Source organism: Callospermophilus lateralis, chromosome 6, assembly GCF_048772815.1.
Source record: "Callospermophilus lateralis isolate mCalLat2 chromosome 6, mCalLat2.hap1, whole genome shotgun sequence".
Lineage (NCBI taxonomy): Eukaryota > Metazoa > Chordata > Mammalia > Rodentia > Sciuridae > Callospermophilus > Callospermophilus lateralis.
In genome coordinates, this window is record NC_135310.1 from 87,694,227 (window position 1) to 87,713,035 (window position 18,809).

Here is an 18,809-nt window from a genome sequence, read left to right on the forward strand (position 1 = left end):
GAGGCTGAGTACGCTGCGTGGGTTGCAAGGTGAAGGGAAAGCCCAATCTCCATATGACCTTTGAGGTTAAGGCAGGAATGGTACAGGGAAGATTCTGGACATCCCCTCCTGACTGCCTCCTCTCTGCCCCACCCGCTGGCTGAAGAGTAATTCATACAAAAGGGGGACTCGCCTCTGCCTAAGGGAATCCCAGGGACCGTCGTTAAACTCCCTTTAATCTAGATGCGAGACGGATCGCCTCGTCCCCGCCCCCAGCCTCTGGCTCTCAGCATCAGCGGGATCGAGAGGAGCATGCGCGGGGAGCTGTGTGCGGTGAGTGGGCAGAGTGCACCTCGCCCACAGTCCCCGAGAAGTGGTGGGGGGAGGGGATGGCAATTGAACCGGTGCCTAGTGGAGGTGGCGCGGGGTAAGCTGGGAAAGTGGTGTCGTGTGCTGACTCCGCCCTTTTCCTCGAGGGTGGGGGAGAACGGTATATAAGTGCCGTAGTCGCCCTGAACGTTCTTTTTCGCAACGGGTTTGCCGCCAGAACACAGGTGAGCTCCGGGTGTGGCTTCCGCGGGCCTGGCCGTCTTGAGTGGGCTGAGGCCCTCGCGTGCTTTAACTACCGCCATGTTACTGGGCCACTTTACGAGGTTCTTACCCCGAATTTCGGGTTATTTGGGGGTTGGGAGAGTTCGAGGTCTTGAGATTTTTTTCAAGAATCCCTTCGCCTCGTGCTTTGGTTGAGGCCTGGCTGGGGCGCCCGGGCCGCCGCGTGCGAATGCGGTCGCACCTTAGCGCCCGCCAGCTGCCCAGTTTTGGGGCTTAAGTTTCCACGTGAGTCGTTGGGGCCTTTTTGACTGCCGAGACGGTCCTGCCGGTCCTGTGTGGGTCCGAGTCTCCACGGGCTCGTCGTTCGGTTCTTGGTTGTGGGGCGGCGGCGGGGCCCGCCCGTCGGACGCACATGTCCAGCCCGGCCTCGGGGAGACGAGGCTGGGCCTTGCGAGGCGGCGGTCGTGGGCTCGGAGGAGTGAGCCGGTCGGGCCGGGTTCCCGGCCTCTGGCCCAGGTCGCCCCACCCTGGGCGGCGAGGCCGGCCCGCCCGCCCGGCACCAGTTGCGTGCGCGGAAAGATGGCCGCTCCGGCCCTGTTGCAGGGAGCTCAAAATGGAGGACGCGGCGGCCCGGGAGAGCGGGCGGGTGAGTCACCCACACAAAGGAAAAGGGCCTTTCCCTCCTCGCCGCTGCTTCCTGTGACCCCACGGCGTACCGGGCGCCGTCCAGGCACCTCTATTTCGTCTCCCAGCCTTTGGAACTCAGCTTCTTTCGGCTGGGGGAGGGGACTTCTGCGTGATGGAGTTTCCTCACACTTGGTGGGTGGAGACTGAAGAGTTAGGCCAGCCTGGCACTGGATGTAACTATCCCTGGAATTTGCCCTTTTGAGTTTGGACCAAGGGTTACCCTCAACCTTCTCGGACAGTAGTTCAAAGGTGCTGTTTTTAATCCTTAAAATATCACTTTAGGTGTCGTGAAAACCACCGCTAAATCAAAGCCAAAATGGGAAAGGAAAAGACTCACATCAACATCGTTGTCATTGGACACGTAGATTCGGGCAAGTCTACCACTACTGGCCATCTGATCTACAAATGTGGTGGCATCGACAAAAGAACCATTGAAAAATTTGAGAAGGAAGCTGCTGAGGCAAGTACAATAGCAAGAAGGGAAAATGTTAAAATACTGTTAGAAGTGTTTTAGAAGTGGAGTTAAATTTTCTTTTGCTTAGCTTTGTTCTGACAGTGTAAGTCAACAAAGGCTATAGATTGTAAAATGGAACCATTTGTGCAAAATAGTGGGGGCATGGAATTTCAACTTAGTTGGTTTTCCTAACTATGTAACTCTTATAAATCATTACAGATGGGAAAGGGCTCCTTCAAGTATGCCTGGGTCTTGGATAAACTGAAAGCTGAACGTGAGCGTGGTATCACCATTGACATCTCCCTGTGGAAATTTGAGACCAGCAAGTATTATGTGACTATCATTGATGCCCCAGGACACAGAGACTTTATCAAAAACATGATTACAGGCACATCTCAGGTATGTGGGATGAAACAACTAAATAACTATAAAACAAATAGAACTGGGGTCTTAGATTGTGTGAGGACAAATTTTTTGTTAACATGTTTTATTTTCCAAAGGCTGACTGTGCTGTCCTGATTGTTGCTGCTGGTGTTGGTGAATTTGAAGCTGGTATCTCCAAGAACGGGCAGACCCGTGAGCATGCCCTTCTGGCCTACACACTGGGTGTGAAACAACTAATTGTTGGTGTTAACAAAATGGATTCCACTGAGCCACCCTACAGTCAGAAGAGATATGAGGAAATCGTCAAGGAAGTCAGCACCTACATTAAGAAAATTGGCTACAACCCTGACACAGTAGCATTTGTGCCAATTTCTGGTTGGAATGGTGACAACATGTTGGAGCCAAGTGCTAATGTAAGTGATTTTTTTTTTCCAAGACATTTTTTAAAAGAAAACTTAGTGGCAAGTTGATAGTAACATTAATTGCCAATTTTGTGTTTTAGATGCCTTGGTTCAAGGGATGGAAAGTCACCCGTAAAGATGGCAGTGCCAGTGGAACCACATTGCTTGAAGCTTTAGATTGCATCCTGCCACCAACTCGTCCAACTGACAAGCCTTTGCGTCTGCCCCTCCAGGATGTCTACAAAATTGGTGGTAAGTTGGATGTTAATACAATGTTATAGCCTTAGTTTCTGGTAGGCACAATACCTTTGCCTTTTCAGGCAGAATGTATTTGATACTATGCTGTAACATTAGGTATTGGTACTGTCCCTGTGGGCCGAGTGGAGACTGGTGTTCTTAAGCCTGGCATGGTGGTCACCTTTGCTCCAGTCAATGTCACAACTGAAGTAAAGTCTGTTGAAATGCACCATGAAGCTCTGAGTGAAGCTCTTCCTGGAGACAACGTGGGCTTCAATGTCAAGAACGTGTCTGTAAAAGATGTTCGCCGTGGCAATGTTGCTGGTGACAGCAAAAATGACCCACCAATGGAAGCAGCTGGTTTCACTGCTCAGGTAACAAAGATAAAAATGTGGCATTTCTATCCTGATTAGAGCCTGAAGTCTTTTTAGATGCATTAAATTACATTATCTTCCCCCCAAGGTGATTATCCTGAACCATCCAGGCCAAATCAGTGCTGGCTATGCTCCTGTACTGGATTGTCACACAGCTCACATTGCTTGCAAGTTTGCTGAGCTGAAAGAAAAGATTGATCGCCGTTCTGGTAAGAAGCTGGAAGATGGCCCTAAATTCTTGAAATCTGGTGATGCTGCCATCGTTGACATGGTTCCAGGAAAGCCCATGTGTGTTGAGAGCTTCTCTGACTATCCTCCTCTGGGTAAGAAAGACCTAAGTACAATTAGAAAAATTGCATTAGAAAACACAAATTGCTCCTTTGTGTTTCTCATGGTAATACCAAATTTCTTTTATAGGTCGTTTTGCTGTTCGTGATATGAGGCAGACAGTTGCTGTGGGTGTCATCAAAGCAGTGGACAAGAAGGCTGCTGGAGCTGGCAAGGTCACCAAGTCTGCCCAGAAAGCTCAGAAGGCTAAATGAATATTACCCCTAATACCTGCCACCCCAGTCTTAATCAGTGGTGGAAGAACGGTCTCAGAACTGTTTGTCTCAATTGGCCATTTAAGTTTAATAGTAAAAGACTGGTTAATGATAACAATGCATCGTAAAACCTTCAGAAGGAAAGGAAAATGTTTTGTGGACCATTTTGTTTTTTTTGTGTGTGGCAGTTTTAAGTTATTAGTTTTTAAAATCAGTACTTTTTAATGGAAACAACTTGACCAAAAATCTGTCACAGAATTTTGAGACCCATTAAAACAAAGTTTAATGAGAAACCTGTGTCTTCTTTGGTCAACATGAACTTATACAAATGTTAGGCAAGAGTTCCTCAACCTATTTGTGGTGTTGAGAATCTGTTAATTTTATAAGTATGATTAAGTTTTCTGGTTGGGAATTTAGTTAAGAAGGGAAACTGGGAGGGATCTTTAAGTACCTAGTGAATATCTGGGAGGGGTGTATTGATTACAACACTTGGTTAAGGTAGAAAAATAACTTTGTAATTTACTTTAGAGGACCAAATCCTGTAATATTAAAGGCTGTTACTTCTGAAATTTTGTGTAGCTCCATTAATACTGAATAATATATCGATAATCTTTTTAAGTTTTCAATTGAAATGGTGCTTTACATTTGTAAGCATTGGAGTAGTTAAGTGAGGATTATTAAATAGTACGAAAAACTGGATTTTCAATAGGAAATTTTATCTAAGGAGCAAGGATGGATAACATTAACAGACCAGAGACTAACCCATAGTTTGGAGAGGCATAGTTATAAATCTGAGTAGGGTGAGCTTCCTTCAAAAAGGTGATACGGGTTTGGGCAGAGTAATACTGGCAGTGCAAATGGCTAGGTAGGAAAAAAGCTTCTTCAGCTGTCACTGTTGACCCATTTATATTTCTACTTTTGATCAGTTGGTAAATGTGAGTATTTGAATATTTGAAACACTCCCCATGAACTTTTAACTGTAAACCTGTACATAGAATTTTTTTAACAGAATGCAGTTTTTAACAGTAATCCTGAATATGGAAGAGTATCTCCTAAAAGATAATTCTTGGGCTGGGGATACTTAGTTGTAGAACATGAGCTTGGCATATATGAGGCCCTAAGTAATATCAGCACTGCAAAATTACAAATTGGTTGTAAACTCCAAACTACTACACATGTTGGGCGACCTTGGCTAAATATCCCTAAGTAGCTAGTTATTGAAAAACAGCCACCGTGTCCTAGAAAGTTTTGGTTCCAGCCTGGAAAGATGGACAAGATTACATAAGATGTAAATTTTATAAAGTTCATCTATGTATGACGAGTGGATTTTAAATTCTGATTCAAAATACTTGTGTCTGGTAAGCTGTCTTAGGTCACTTCAAAGAGTTCTTACCCTGTTGAGGTACCAGGACCATAAACATCCTACTACTTTTCTGGTAGAAAGGGAATAAACCTGAGTTAGAAGGTGAGTAAAATGTCAACTTGGTACAGTGTGATAGGCTTTGAGCACTCAAAGTTGTCTCCAGTTTCATAGGGTTTGATTTGCCTATTTATAGATGTTTGACCAATAAATGACAACCAATAAAATGAGATTCATCAAGTGATGACTTCCACTCCCCAAGACAGCCACCTGGGAAATCTGCCACCATAGAGACAGGAAGGAGAGGAGTAAACCAGTCAGCTTTGGTTTAGCCAGTTGTATACTGAAGTTCACTTCCTCTGAAACCCTCTATGTGAATGTGTAAGATTATTACTTGGTTTGAGCACCATCTACTGGCAGTTGATAAATTGGCTTAAAGCAGTAAATGAAATTTTGGCTAACGATAAAATAGCATACTTCTACATTAAAATATTTAATAGACAAAAATTAGGTTGACCAGCTGTTTAGTAACTTCACTGAAATTTGCCCCCAGAGTTTGGTATGATTTTAGAACATGAAAAGTGAGGATGTTCTGGTTTGGGAGTTAAACAGATTGCCATTAAGGCACACCTCTTTTGTTTATGTAATTTTTTTTTTTTTTTTTTGGCAGTACTATGGCTCTACGTGTGCTTTACCACTTTTTCCTACATATCCTACCAACCCTTAAGTTTGATTCAATTCCCAGCACCAAAAAGAAAAAAAGTTTGAGACAGTTTCAGGAAAGTTGCCCAGGCTTGAACTTGATCCTTCTATAGTAGGAGATCCAAAATTACTTGGGTTTTGCCAGGTCAGAACTCAAAAAAACTATTCCCACACTAATACTGCCTTATAAATATGTGCATCAAGTCTCAATTATGACCAAAGAACTCTGCTTGTTCTGTGGGACACAATTTGTTCTGAATTAACATCAGCCCAGTCTTTCTGCAAAGAACATCGACAGCTTAGGTCAGAATTTAAAGCACTGAAGGGGGCTGGGTTTGGTAGTGCTGAAGGAGGTTTTTAATGTTTTTTTTTTCCCCTTTGTTTTACATATATATACATACATATACATATATAACAAATATATAACATTTATATATATAAATATGTATATATAAATATATACATATTTGGTACTGGCAATTGAACCCAGGGGTACATCCCCAGCCCTTTTTAATTTATTTAGAGATGCTAAATGCCTTGCTAATCTCCTGAGGCTGCCTTTGAACTCATGATCCTCCTGCCCCAGCCTCCCTAGTTGCTGGGATTAGAAGCATGCACCACTGTTCCTGACTTGTTAACATGATCTTAATGTTTCAAACAAGATTTTAAGGGAGTATTACTACTTTCACTGTGGTAATTCTAAAATGTTTTGATTATTTGCAGCTTCAAAAACTCAAGTTCCCCACAGCTCTAGAACATTACTAAAATCAGGTTTGCCATATGCCTATAATTCCAGTGGTTTGGAAGGCTGAGGCAGGAGGACTACAAGTTCAAAACTAGCCTCAGCAATTTAGTGAGGCCCTAAAGCAACTTAGAGACCCTGTCTCAAAAATTTAAAAAAGGGGCTGCAGATGTAGCTCGGGGATCAAGTGCCCTTGGGCTTAATCCCTGGTTACTGATCCCCCTCCCCCCACTAAAAAAAAAAAAAAAATTCCCCGTCTCAATTTTATTTTTGCTAGGAATGTAGCTCAGTATTAAATTACTCCTGGGTTCAATCCCTAGCACATGCGCGCGCGCACACACACACACACACACACACACACACAGCTAAAGTCACCTTAGTTTTTTTTTGAGTATTTGATACATAAATTTTCCTTTTATATGACCAAAATTGTAAGTTGTCCACAGCATTTGTTGTAGGAAAGCGTCTCAAAGATGATCAGTTGTCAAAATAGGAGGCTAAGTTTGATGTGGCATTGAGATTATAGAAGCAAAAACTTTTTCACAAGCACAAAAAATATCAATTTTGCACATTATCTGGGCACTGATTTTACCCAACAAAAGCAAATGACTGCTTAAATGGTGAAGAGTTTGTGATTTTTTTCAATGATTTTCTGTATGGTACAATACTGATGGTTACTGGTGACGAATTCTGCTCCTCACATGTTGAAAGTATAACATTAGAGAAGCATGCTGAGCCAAGCATATAAAGCAGTGTTGATTTAAAAAGGGTTAACATAGACTTCTCCCAGGAGGGAGAAGGGGGCCATAGCTGGTATCCTGGTATCCCAAGAAGAGAGGCTCTTCTGCCTTTTTATAGGTGTTAGGCTTCCTTTGTTTTCCTGCTCTCTTCCCCTTATCTCTCTCCTTCCTGCATACATATGTGACTAGGCCCAGAAGATGAGAAGCAGATGGACGGGGGAAGGGCTGGATGGAGCAGCCCAGGACACATTTAATTAATAACTTTATAGGGAGGAACATTCTTGGGACAGACAGGTTGACCTAGCAACAGGTTTGAGCAGGGGCAAGTTATCTAGATAAGGGTGAGGGAAGGCCTCTGAAGGAATTAATATTTCAATTTATCCATTCTCTGGATCTGACTCTTGCCTATCTGCCTAATTCTGGTTTCAGTATGTAAAAATCCTAGAGAATATTACAAATAATTTGGTTTTAGTTTCATTAAAATTATTAGCTGGGTGTGGTGGCACTTGCTGATGGTCCTAGCTACTGATGCAGGAGGATCAATTGAGCCCAGGAGTTTAAGGCCAGCCTGAATGAGACTCATTTCAAAATAAAATTATTTACATTAGTAACCTTTTCTGCTGAACTGAGCACTGAGGTGATGCCAAAGCAAGCTTCTGGCCAGAGTTATAATTCTTGAAATGAGGAACTCTTCAGAACAAGGGTCATAACCAACAACCTGTGTGTCAAAAGATGACCTTCCAGATATTTTAGATTGGTAGTATTAGTTCCTTTGTCGTCATGGAAAGCTGCAGAAATAAATCCCTCTGAGAATTAAACTTGCATTCTGCAGTTAGAACCAGTATCCTGATGTGAGTGAACAGCATGAGTTTCTATGATGGGTAGTAGAGAGGATGCTCTCATATCAGAGAAGAGGGAGGAATAACACCCCTCACCCAGCCTTTTATTTTCCTGAAGGGTTTTCTTCTTTTTTATTTTTATTTTTTTATTTTATTTTTTTAAAGAGAGAGTGAGAGAGGAGAGAGAGAGAGAGAATTTTTTAATATTTATTTTTTAGTTATCGGCGGACACAACATCTTTGCTTGTACGTGGTGCTGAGAATCAAACCCGGGCCGCACGCATGCCAGGCAAGCGCGCTACCACTTGAGCCACATCCCCAGCCCTTCTTTTTTATTTTTTATAGAGGAGGAAAAGTTTGAGGGCTCACAGTTTCAGAGGTCTAAGTCCACAGAAGGCTGGCTCCATTCCTCAGGACTTCAGGTGAGGCAGAACAACATGGCAGAAGAGTGGCAGAGGGAAGCAGTTCACATCATGATCAGAAAGCAGAGACTCCACTCATCAGATACAAATATATACCTAAAGCCACACCCTACCATTTCAGTTCCCACTCAGTTAATCCCTATCAGGGGATTAAATCACTGATTGGGTTAAGACTCTTACAACACAATAATTTCTCCTCTGAACCTTCTTCCATTGTCTCACGTGAACTTTTGGGGGACACCTCACATCCAAAACAAAACACCTTCGTTCTCATGCCAGTTTGAGATGTTCTCAGAAATAATTTCTTCCTGAAATATCTTATCTGTTCCATTCCCTTTTTACTTCCAAAACCATATGTGATCTTTTACCTATCATTGTTTAGGTGGCATCAAAGTCATTTCCATAATTTGCAAGTCTCTGGGAATTTCCATGAGACTTGCAAACTAGAATTGAAGTATAACTCAAATATATTGCTCTGAGTACCAATTTAGAAGTGGAAAATGATTTAACTTTAGGAAACTGCTACCTGACTACTGAATTGTTTGTTAACTTCTTATCAAATGGGAATCTCAGAGAAAAAATATATATTTTGTTGTTTCCTAAAAAGCAGTTGTGCTTATAACCACTAGTTATAAGCAAGATGAAATGAATAGAAGGAAAACTGACGTCTACTTTGGACTGTTTTTAGCACTTCATGGATAGTTAAGCGTTTAGAGTTCAGTTTGTGGTCTCTATGGGAGATATGACAACAAAGAAGTAATTGTAGAATTGTAGTAATTGTAGTAATTGTAGAATTGTAGTAATTCTGTCCCTAAGTATGCAAAAGAATACTAGAAAATTTGAATAAGCAAGAGATTCAAATTTTCCCCAATTTTTATTAAGATAGTTCTATGTACTGATTTTCTTTTTTTATACTGGAAGTTGAATGCAAGGCCTTGCATGTAAGCTCTCTACCATGAGCTACATCCCCAGCCCTTTTTCTTTTTTAAAATTTATTTATTTATTTGGGGGAGGGAACCAGGGATTGAACTCAGGGGCACTTGACCACTAAGCCATATTCCCAGCCCTATTTTGTATTTTATTTAGAGACAGGGTCTTAGCGCCTCACTTTTGCAGGGGCTGGATTTGAACTCTTGATCCTCCTGCATCAGTGTTCCGAGACTCTGAGATTACAGGCCTGTGCCTTTTTGAGATAGGAGCTTGCTAAATTGCCCAAGAAGGCCTTGAACTTGCCATCTTTTTGCCTCAGTATCCTGAATAGCTGTAATATTACAGGCATGCATGCACCACTGTACCTGCCTAAAATTCATCCTTTAAAAATATGTAGTTCTACTGGGCATGGCAATATATGCCTATAATCCCAGTGCTTTGAAAGGCTAAGGCAGGAGGATCCCAAATTTAAAGGCAGCCTCAGCATTCCAGGGAGGCCCTGTCTCAAAATATAAAAAGGGGTAAGGATGTGAGACTGGTTAAACATCCTTGGGTTCAATCCCTGGTACCAAAATAAATACATTAATAAAATAATAAAAATATATATATTTCTGTAAATTCTGACAAATGAATACAGTTAACCACAAAATACAGAAATCATGTCACCACTACAAAATTCCCATATCCATTTGTAGTCAACCCCCCATTATCAGCTCTTTGTAACCACTGATATATTTTTTGTCCTTGTAACTGTTTTACAGGGATGTCCTAAAACTGGACATCTAAGTAATATAGGCTTTGAGACTGGCTTCTTTCATTTAGTAGGATACACTTAAGATTTATCCATTTTGCATATATCAGAAATCTGTTCCTTTTTAATGGATGTATGTTAGTTTGTGTGTCTGTTTTCAGCTGAGGGACATTTGGTTTTCTTTCGGTTTGGGACAATTAGGAATAAAGCTGCTATAGGTTTATGTGTAACATATATTTTCATTTTACTTGCATGAATTCCTAGAAATGGGATTGCTGGGTTGTATGGCAAATGTTATTTATCTTTATAAAAACTGCCCAACTATTTTTCCAAAGTGGTTAAACCATTTAGTAGTTAAGAGATTAATGTGTGGGCTGGGGATGTGGCTCAAGCGGTAGCGCACTCGCCTAGCATGAATGCAGCCCGGGTTCGATCCTCAGCACCACATACAAAGATGTTGTGTACGCCGATAACTAGAAAGTAAATATTAAAATTCTCTCTCTCTCTCTTTAAAAAAAAAAAAAAAAAAGAGAGATTAATGTGTATGTGTGGTACTAGGAATTGAATCCAGGGCCTCTCACATGCCAGGCAAGTGCTCTACCACTGAACTACATGCCCCCCATCCTCTTTTTCCCCTTTTCTTTCCTTCCCTTTCTTTCTTCCTTCCCGCTCCCTCCCTCCTTTCTGTTTCTCTTTCTTTTTTGACAGGTCTTGCTTAATTGCTCAAATTGGTCTTGAGTTCTACCATCCTCCAATCTCAGCCTCCTGAGTAGCTTGGATTACAGGTGTGTGTCACAGGGCAGGCCCCTCTAAGAGATTAATTGTTTAAAGAAGAGAAACAATAAAACTAAATGAGTGTTACACTGAAGTTCTATAGGACAGTGAAGCAATATTTTGTTTGAAAGTACTGTGCCTACTCTGTTGCCAGACACCATTCTAGGCATAGAGGATAGAGCTGTGAATAAAGTCTACACAGTTCTTGCCCTGAGTTTCTAGTTGGTAGGGGAGATAGTCAATGAATACAAGTAGGTGGCTTGAACTTGTGACGATGCTATAAAGGAAAAGATACTCTGAGGAAGAAGAGTGAAAGGGACATAATTTAGATTGGCCAGAGAAGGTTATTTGTCAGGAATAGCTGAGACTTGGAAGAGAAGTCAGTACTGAAGAATGTGAAAACACTGTACTATTATATATATATAGTATTGGGCACTGAACTGAGGGGTGCTTTACTTCTGAAGCCTCCAAGCGTATGCTTGGCAAGAGTTTTACCACTGAGCTACATCTCTAGCCCTTTTTCTTTTTTTTTATTTTGAGGCAGGGCCTTGCTAAATTGCCCAGGCTGGTCTCAAACTTGTGATCCTCCTATCTCAGCCTCCTGAGCTGATGGTGTGCACCACCATGCCCAGTTTGTACTTTTACTATTTTTTTTTTTTTTTGGAGAAGGGGTACCAGGGATTGAACCCAGGGATGCTTAACAACTGAGCCACATCCCCAGCCCTTTTTAATATTTTATTCAGAGACAGGGTCTCGCTGAGTTGCTTTAGGGCCTTGCTAAACTGCTGAGGCAGGCTTTGAAATTGCAATCCTCTTGCATTAGCCTCCTGGGTGGCTGGGATTATAGGCATCCATCATCATGCCTAGTTATACTATTTTTTAAACACATCTCATCTCAGAATACATGAGGCATTCTTTGGCCTCATGACAAACAGAATCAGAAAATTTGATTAGAAGAAAACTGTTTTTAGTCTATTCAAATCAACCTTGAATATATTCACTGAAATCTTTTTTCTTAAATTTCTTCTTAGATGTTTATGTCATACATTGAATGGCACATACATCTCATTTTATCCTCACAACCACCTTTGTTGGGGGCAGGTATACCTATGGTACAGGTGTCACACTGAAGCATGGAGAGGTTAAGTATGAGGAGTTACCTTCTCCTAAAACATCGCATCAATAAATGGATTTTTTCCCTTAACAGGTAATTTTGTCTTCTGGTCACTTCCAATCATTTTACCTAGGCTATTTTCTTCAAATGACTTCATTTTCTTTTCCACAGTGTCACTAACTGATATCCTTAGATCTGTGTTAAATACTTTCAGTTCCTACAGCTGTTTCTTAATCTTAGGTCACATGGCTTCTAAATTCTTCCCTTGCTGTTTTCCTTTCCAGAGTTTATAGTTTCTAATGCATTTTCACCAATATAAACACATGTAGCTGTGGATGCAATAAAATATTGTTTTTTCAGTGCTGGGGAATGAACACAGACCTCCTGCATGCTAGGTAAGTCCTCTACCACTGAATTACATCTCCAGCCCAAGACTTTTTTTTTTTTTTTTTTTTTTTTTTTTAAAGAGAGAGTGAGAGAGAGGGGGAGAGAGAGAGAGAATTTTAATATTTATTTTTTAGTATTTGGCGGACACAACATCTTTGTTTGTATGTGGTGCTGAGGATCGAACCCGGGCCGCACGCACGCCAGGCAAGCGCGCTACCGCTTGAGCCACATCCCCAGCCCCCAGCCCAAGACTTTTAAGTTTTAAAAAAATTGTTATAAAAAATTCTTGGGGGCTGGGATTGGGGCTCAGTGGTAGAGCACTTGCCTAGCACTTGCGAGGCCCTGAGCCACAATAGCCACAATTTGATCCTCAGCACCACATAAAAGTAAAATAAAGATATTGTGTCCAACTACAACTAAAAAATACATATTAAAAAAAATTCTTAGTTTGAGGAATACCTAGATGTAAAAGAAATCCCAATGTATTGGATTTTTCCCATGAGAGTATATGCTATTCAGATTAGTGTTTTTCAAACATTTGGTTATGATCCACAATAACAATTATTACTGCAACCCAGTCACACAAACTATTTCATTGCAGTGTGTTTTCCAAATTGCAAATACTGCCAATTATAATATAAGATGCCATTGATTATAGAACACACCATTTATTTTTTTCAACTTTATATTTAACCCATTAAAGTGAAACAAAACATTTAAAGCATATTGAACAAAATGTTAACTTAAAAAAAATTATTTGGGGGAATACTGTGGATTTAACCCAGGGGTACTTACCACATGAGCCACATCCCCAAACCCCCTTCCCACCCCTTTTTTTTTGTTGTTGCTGGGAATTGAACCCAGGGCATTGTACATCCGAGGCAAGCACTGTACCAACTGAGCTATATTCCTAGCCCCTCCTCAACCCCTTTTTAATTTTGTATTTTGAGACAGGCTTTTACTAAATTGTTTAAGCCTTGTTACATTGTTGAGGCTGACCTCAAACCTGCACTCCTCCTGCCTCAACCTCAGAACCACTGGGATTACAGGTGTGCACCACTGTGCTCAGCAAATGTTAATATTTGTTCGTGTATGTTCATTATATTTCTTTATACTTTTTTTGTGTTTAAAATATTTCATATTTTAAAAGTATTAGAGATTAAAAACAAAAAGTTCTGAATTCTCATGCTTGCTATGGAATGGGGTTGGGTGGTCATCTATTCTCTTTTTTTTTTGGTGGCGGGGGAGGGGCAGTCTACCAGGGATGCTTAACCACAGAACACACCCCCAGCCCTTTTTTGTATTTTATTTAGAGACAGGGTCTCACTGAGTTGCTTAGCACAATGCTGTTGCTTTGGCTGGCTTTGAACTTGTGATCCTTCTATCTCAGCCTCTGGAGCTGCTGGGATTACAGGTGGGCACCACCACATCAGGCATGGGCAGCTATTATCTAAGGTACTGTGATAGTTTTCCAGGGACTGTCATAAATATGTTATCTTTTTCAATAAAAAGATTCAGACCAGGCCAGGCAAATGATGTTATCAGGGACATCACCTTTATCTCAGCTAGGACATATCAAAATAGAGGAAAATTTGTAAATATAATTTGTGTTTGAATTACTAAATAAAAATGTCAGACAATAGTATTTACACCTGTGACAAAAAAAATTTCATGATCTACTAATGAACAGTAGCCTGCAGTTTGGAAAATATTGATTTGGGTCAGTTAAAGTCAAATGAAATCTGAGTTGTGGCTCAGTGGCAGAGTGCTTGCCTAGTATGTGTGAGGCACTGGGTTCAATTCTCAGCACCACGTTTAAGTAAAGAAAATAAAGGTCCATCTACACATGAAAATATATATATATATATATATATATATATATATATATATATATTTTTTTTTTTTTTTTTTAAAGAGAGAGAGAGAGAGAGAGGAGGAAGAGAGAGAATTTTTAATATTTATTATTTAGTTTTTGCGGACACAACATCTTTGTTTTTGTATGTGGTGCTGAGGATCGAACCCGGGCCGCACGCATGCCAGGCAAGCGCGCTACTGCTTGAGCCACATCCCCAGCCCTGAAAAAATATTTTTAAAAAATTTTAAAAAACTCAAATGAGATTCTAGGTCAAAATAACTGCACATTTTTCCTTTGGCATGGAACATAGGGTCTCAACACCTATTCAGGCATTCAAGCAGTCCCAAAGCTTACATTTGAAAAAAAATTTGGTGTTGCCAATAAACTGTCACAGCCCACCTATTGTTGGAAGATGAAATGGCTTTCTTTTAGAAATAATTTTTTTTCTTTTCTTTCTTTTTTTGAAATGCGGATTAAACCTTGGGACACTTTATCATGAGCAATACTGTGGTCCTTTTTATTTTTCATGTTGAGACAGGGTTTCACTAAATTGTTGAGGATGGCCTCAAACTTGCAATCCTCCTGTCTTAACTTCCTACATCACTGGAATTACAGTTGTGTGCCACCAAGCCTGATTTAGACTTGAATTTTTATAACAATGTGAATTTGACTTTCTGTACAACTGAAGCTCTAGTACATCAATCAATAACACAGATTATTTATATTCTAGGTTGTTGTGCCAGCACACACTGTTAAATTAATTGCAATCTAGTTTTTGCTTTTGGCATAAAGTACGTTTTGGCATAAATGGATATTTAAGGAAGTAAGCTAGTGATTCTTACAGTTGGCTGGACATCAGAATAATTATTCAGCTTGTTAAACATAGATTCCAAGTCCTTCCCAGGCCAGTTGAATCAGAATTGTTGGGATAAAGCTTGACCATCTACTTTTTTTTTTTGCAAACGATTGTGAATTCTGATGTGCAACCAGGATTGAGAATCATTGCTCAAGAGTCTGCCAACCATACTTTCTATTATTATTATTATTTTAAGTACTGGGAATTGAACTCAGAGGCACTGAACCATTAAGCCACATCCCCAGCCCTATTTTGTATTTTATTTATTTATTTATTTTTAATATTTATTTTTTTCAGTTTTCGGTGGACACAACATCGTTGTTTGTATGTGATGCTGAGGATCGAACCCGGGCCGCACGCATGCCAGGCAAGCGCGCTACCGCTTGAGCCACATCTCCAGCCCCATGTATTTTATTTAGAGACAGACAGGATCTCACTGAATTGCTTAGCACCCCACTTTTGCTGAGGCTGGCCTTTTGAACTTGTGATCCTCCTGCCTCAGCTGCTAGAGCCACTGGGATAATAGGAATGTGCCATTGCGCCAAGGCCCTTTTATTTTTGAAACAGGGTCTTGCTAAATTGCCTGGTGGTCTTGGAACTTTAAATCCTCTTGCCTCTGCCCCCTGGGTAGCTTCGATTTCAGGTGTGTTCCACCACGTCTAGCTGGTAGGAGCTACTTAATTACTAAGGAAGGTACAGTTCATGTGATAAATTTCTTAGATTTCAGTAATTAGAAAAAATTTTTCCCCAGTTCCTTTGAAATAGAGGGAACTATATTACTGCCAGGAAGTTCAGAGCTGTTAATATATAAGTGTAATTTGCCTTTTCCTAAGCTGATGTTTACTCTTGAACTGTTCTGATTTACTTCAAAATGTCTTAATTATGTTCTAAGAAAAAAGAAAGGGATAAATTACCACTAAATAAATGAAACAGGTTCAGTGGCATTAAATATATCCAATTTGTAGAAATATCAGTATTAACAATCTCCAGAACTATTCAATTTGTAAAACTGACACTGTATCCATTAAACATTAATTCCCCATTTCCTTTCCCCAAAGACCCTAGCAACTACCATTGTATTTTGTCTCTATGAACTCAACTACTCCAGGTAACTCATATAAGTGAAATCAAACTGTACATGGGAATGAACCCCTATAATGTCAATGTCTTGATAGACTGAGGCAAGAGGATCCCTCAAAGCCAGCCTCAGCAAATTAGTGAGACCCTGTCCCAAAAATGAAAAATAAAAAGGGATAGGGCTGTATGTCACTGGTTATGCACCCCTGGATCCAATCCCTAGTACCAAATTTTTTTTTTTTTTTTTTTTCTGCTCCTGTTGAAATGAACTCCAGTACCAGGCTTTTCCAACTAGCAGGCAGCATGCATGGCCTGTGGTAAATACAGGAAATCACAAGTGTGACCAACTTTTGTTGGAAGCTGACTATTGTCAATAATGGGGGATTTTTATGAAGTAAATGGATTGACTAAAATTATGTTAGCTTATTTTTTTAAATATTTCTTTTTTAATTATAGTTGTGCACAATAACTTTATTTTTATGTGGTGCTGAGGATCGAACCCAGGGTCTCGCACATGTTAGGTGAGTGTTCCTCCACTGAGCCACAACCCCAGCCCCAGCCTATTTTTTCATAGTAGCACTTTTTGACTACTAGCACCAGAATGTAGACTGTTTGATAATTTTAAAGAGGCTTCATTTTTTTTTTCATAATAGGTCATAGTCTACTACTGAAAGAGGTTTTACATTCTAAAGCAAATAGCATGGGCTGGGGATGTGGCTCAAGCGGTAGTGCGCTCGCCTCACCTGGCATGCGTGCCGCCCGGGTTCAATCCTCAGCACCACATAGAAACAAAGATGTTGTGTCCGCCGAAAACTAAAAAATAAATAAATAAATATTTAAAAAAATAATGATAATAAAAAAATAAAGCAAATGGCATAACGAATAACCTAAAACAAACACTTCCCATCAAATATTTTTTCAGTGAGTTAATATTGTAATTGATGTCACTACAACCCTGAAGTTCCTTTATACCTGTAGTGTCACTAGGCCTGGATTATGGCTGTCAAAGAGTTCCCGAAGCTGTTATTATATTGTTTAATTTTGCCCCACTCCCCATGGTACTGGGGATTAGACCTAGGGTCTCTCACATACTCTACCACTGAGTTACACCCCCAGCCTTTATATTCCATTTAATAGGCATCCCTTCACTACTTTTACACCTATATTTAACTTCTTAGAGAAGTTTAAAACAGTGATTTTACTTTTGAGCTAAACAGGTAGCACAAGACATTTTTAGTGTATATATACACACAATGTGGTATTGATTAATATTGTCACAGTAATTATAATTTTGCCCCAAAGTAGCTATAATGACTAAAAGAAAACTTATAACCTTTTAAATTATTAATCAAGGATCAAAAAGAATTCACCATTTGTAAATGATCGAGGATTGCAAATACTTTTTAATGGTTACTGATTTGCTTTGAACCTGTGATCCTCTTGCCTCAGCCTCCAAAGCCACTGGGATTACAGGTGTGTGCCACTGTGCCTGGCTAGTCTTCTTTAGCCAGGTTACCAAAGAAGTTTCCACACTGTGGATGACAGGAACCAATGATGATTTCTAATCTTTCTACTTTATAGGTTTTTCATCAAATGCTCAAAAACTATTACTGATGAAAATTTCCTGAAGAAATACATAAATCTTAGAAATTAACTGATTCTGGATTTTTTTTTTTTTTGGGGCGGGGGGCGCAGTACTGGGGATTGAACTCAGGTGCACTCCACCACCAAGCCACATCCCCAGTCCTATTTTATATTTTATATAGAGACAGGGTCTCACTGAGTTGCTTAGTGCCTTGCTTGTACTGAGGCTGGCTTTGAACTCACAATCCTCCCATCTCAGCCTCTTGAGCCACTGGGAATATAGGTGTGCATCACCATACAAGTCTGAATATTTTATGTAGTCTCAATTTTTAGCTCTAACAAATAGAGGGCTTTATTATTGCTTCCTAACCTAGTATAATTAGGCAAAAGTTTGCTAACTTTCAAAACAAGTTAAAAATAAACCTATCATTTGGATACTTCACAGTTAAAGTCCTTATGAGCAGGCAGATCTGCAAGTTGAAGTTTCTAATGCATAATTTTGTATAGTTATATGAGTAGGCTGACTGTATTATAGCTCCTGAGAGAGTGTAAACTGTTGTTGACCATTTTTCTTTTAGAAACAACAACAACAAAAACACAATTATAATCTCTGTCCTTTTCATAAATTAATGACAAACCCATAAAAACCTACTAAGGCTATTTTCATGGGTGTTAAAATCATTCTTATTTACTATTTATGATCTTGTATAGGTTAAATTATTTACATACTCTTTAAAAGTCTTCTATAAATTGAAAGCTATAACTCTGTTTCTTGAAGTTTGTCTGTATCATGTAAGTATTCATCTGTTTGAGGCAGTTTATTCATAGCTCCCTGTCTTTGCTGAGTAGTCTTCACAAATCTGAGCAGATTGATGATAGCAGCAGGTGTCACTCCAGGTATGCGACTAGCAGCCCCAATCTAGGAAAGAAAACAAGAGAACTATAAGTTAATTATATCAAATCAAATTATCTTCCTCCTAACAACCTTAAAGTGTAGTCTATAAAAAATTTAGGGATTGAAATGAGGTCTGGCTATGTTAAAACTCCTGGGCTGAAGTAATCCTCCT

The 18,809-nt window shown here is 40.0% G+C and overlaps 2 protein-coding genes across 3 annotated transcripts in view; one reads left to right on the forward strand and one right to left on the reverse strand.

Moving 5' to 3' along the window:
- The first annotated feature begins 447 nt into the window (after positions 1 to 447).
- Eef1a1 (eukaryotic translation elongation factor 1 alpha 1) lies at positions 448 to 4,179 on the forward strand. Its single transcript, XM_076858495.2, has 8 exons — positions 448 to 533; positions 1,501 to 1,678; positions 1,892 to 2,071; positions 2,173 to 2,469; positions 2,559 to 2,709; positions 2,812 to 3,068; positions 3,157 to 3,391; positions 3,486 to 4,179. Exons 2-8 carry the CDS (start codon positions 1,535 to 1,537, stop codon positions 3,608 to 3,610), a joined length of 1,389 nt encoding a protein of 462 aa, XP_076714610.1. The 5' UTR covers positions 448 to 533; positions 1,501 to 1,534; the 3' UTR covers positions 3,611 to 4,179.
- Positions 4,180 to 13,018: 8,839 nt separating this feature from the next.
- Positions 13,019 to 18,809, reverse strand: part of Mto1 (mitochondrial tRNA translation optimization 1) — a 32,865-nt gene continuing 27,074 nt past the window's right edge. The window contains exons 12-13 of one of the 2 annotated variants that reach the window (XM_076858497.2): positions 18,472 to 18,661; positions 13,019 to 17,690 (exon numbers count right to left, since the gene is read on the reverse strand). In XM_076858497.2, the coding sequence (XP_076714612.1) occupies positions 18,500 to 18,661 (162 nt within the window). In that variant the 3' untranslated portion in view covers positions 13,019 to 17,690; positions 18,472 to 18,499. Of the gene's footprint in view, positions 17,691 to 18,402; positions 18,662 to 18,809 lie in introns of those variants that run through there. The other variant, XM_076858496.1, reaches the window with a different exon arrangement.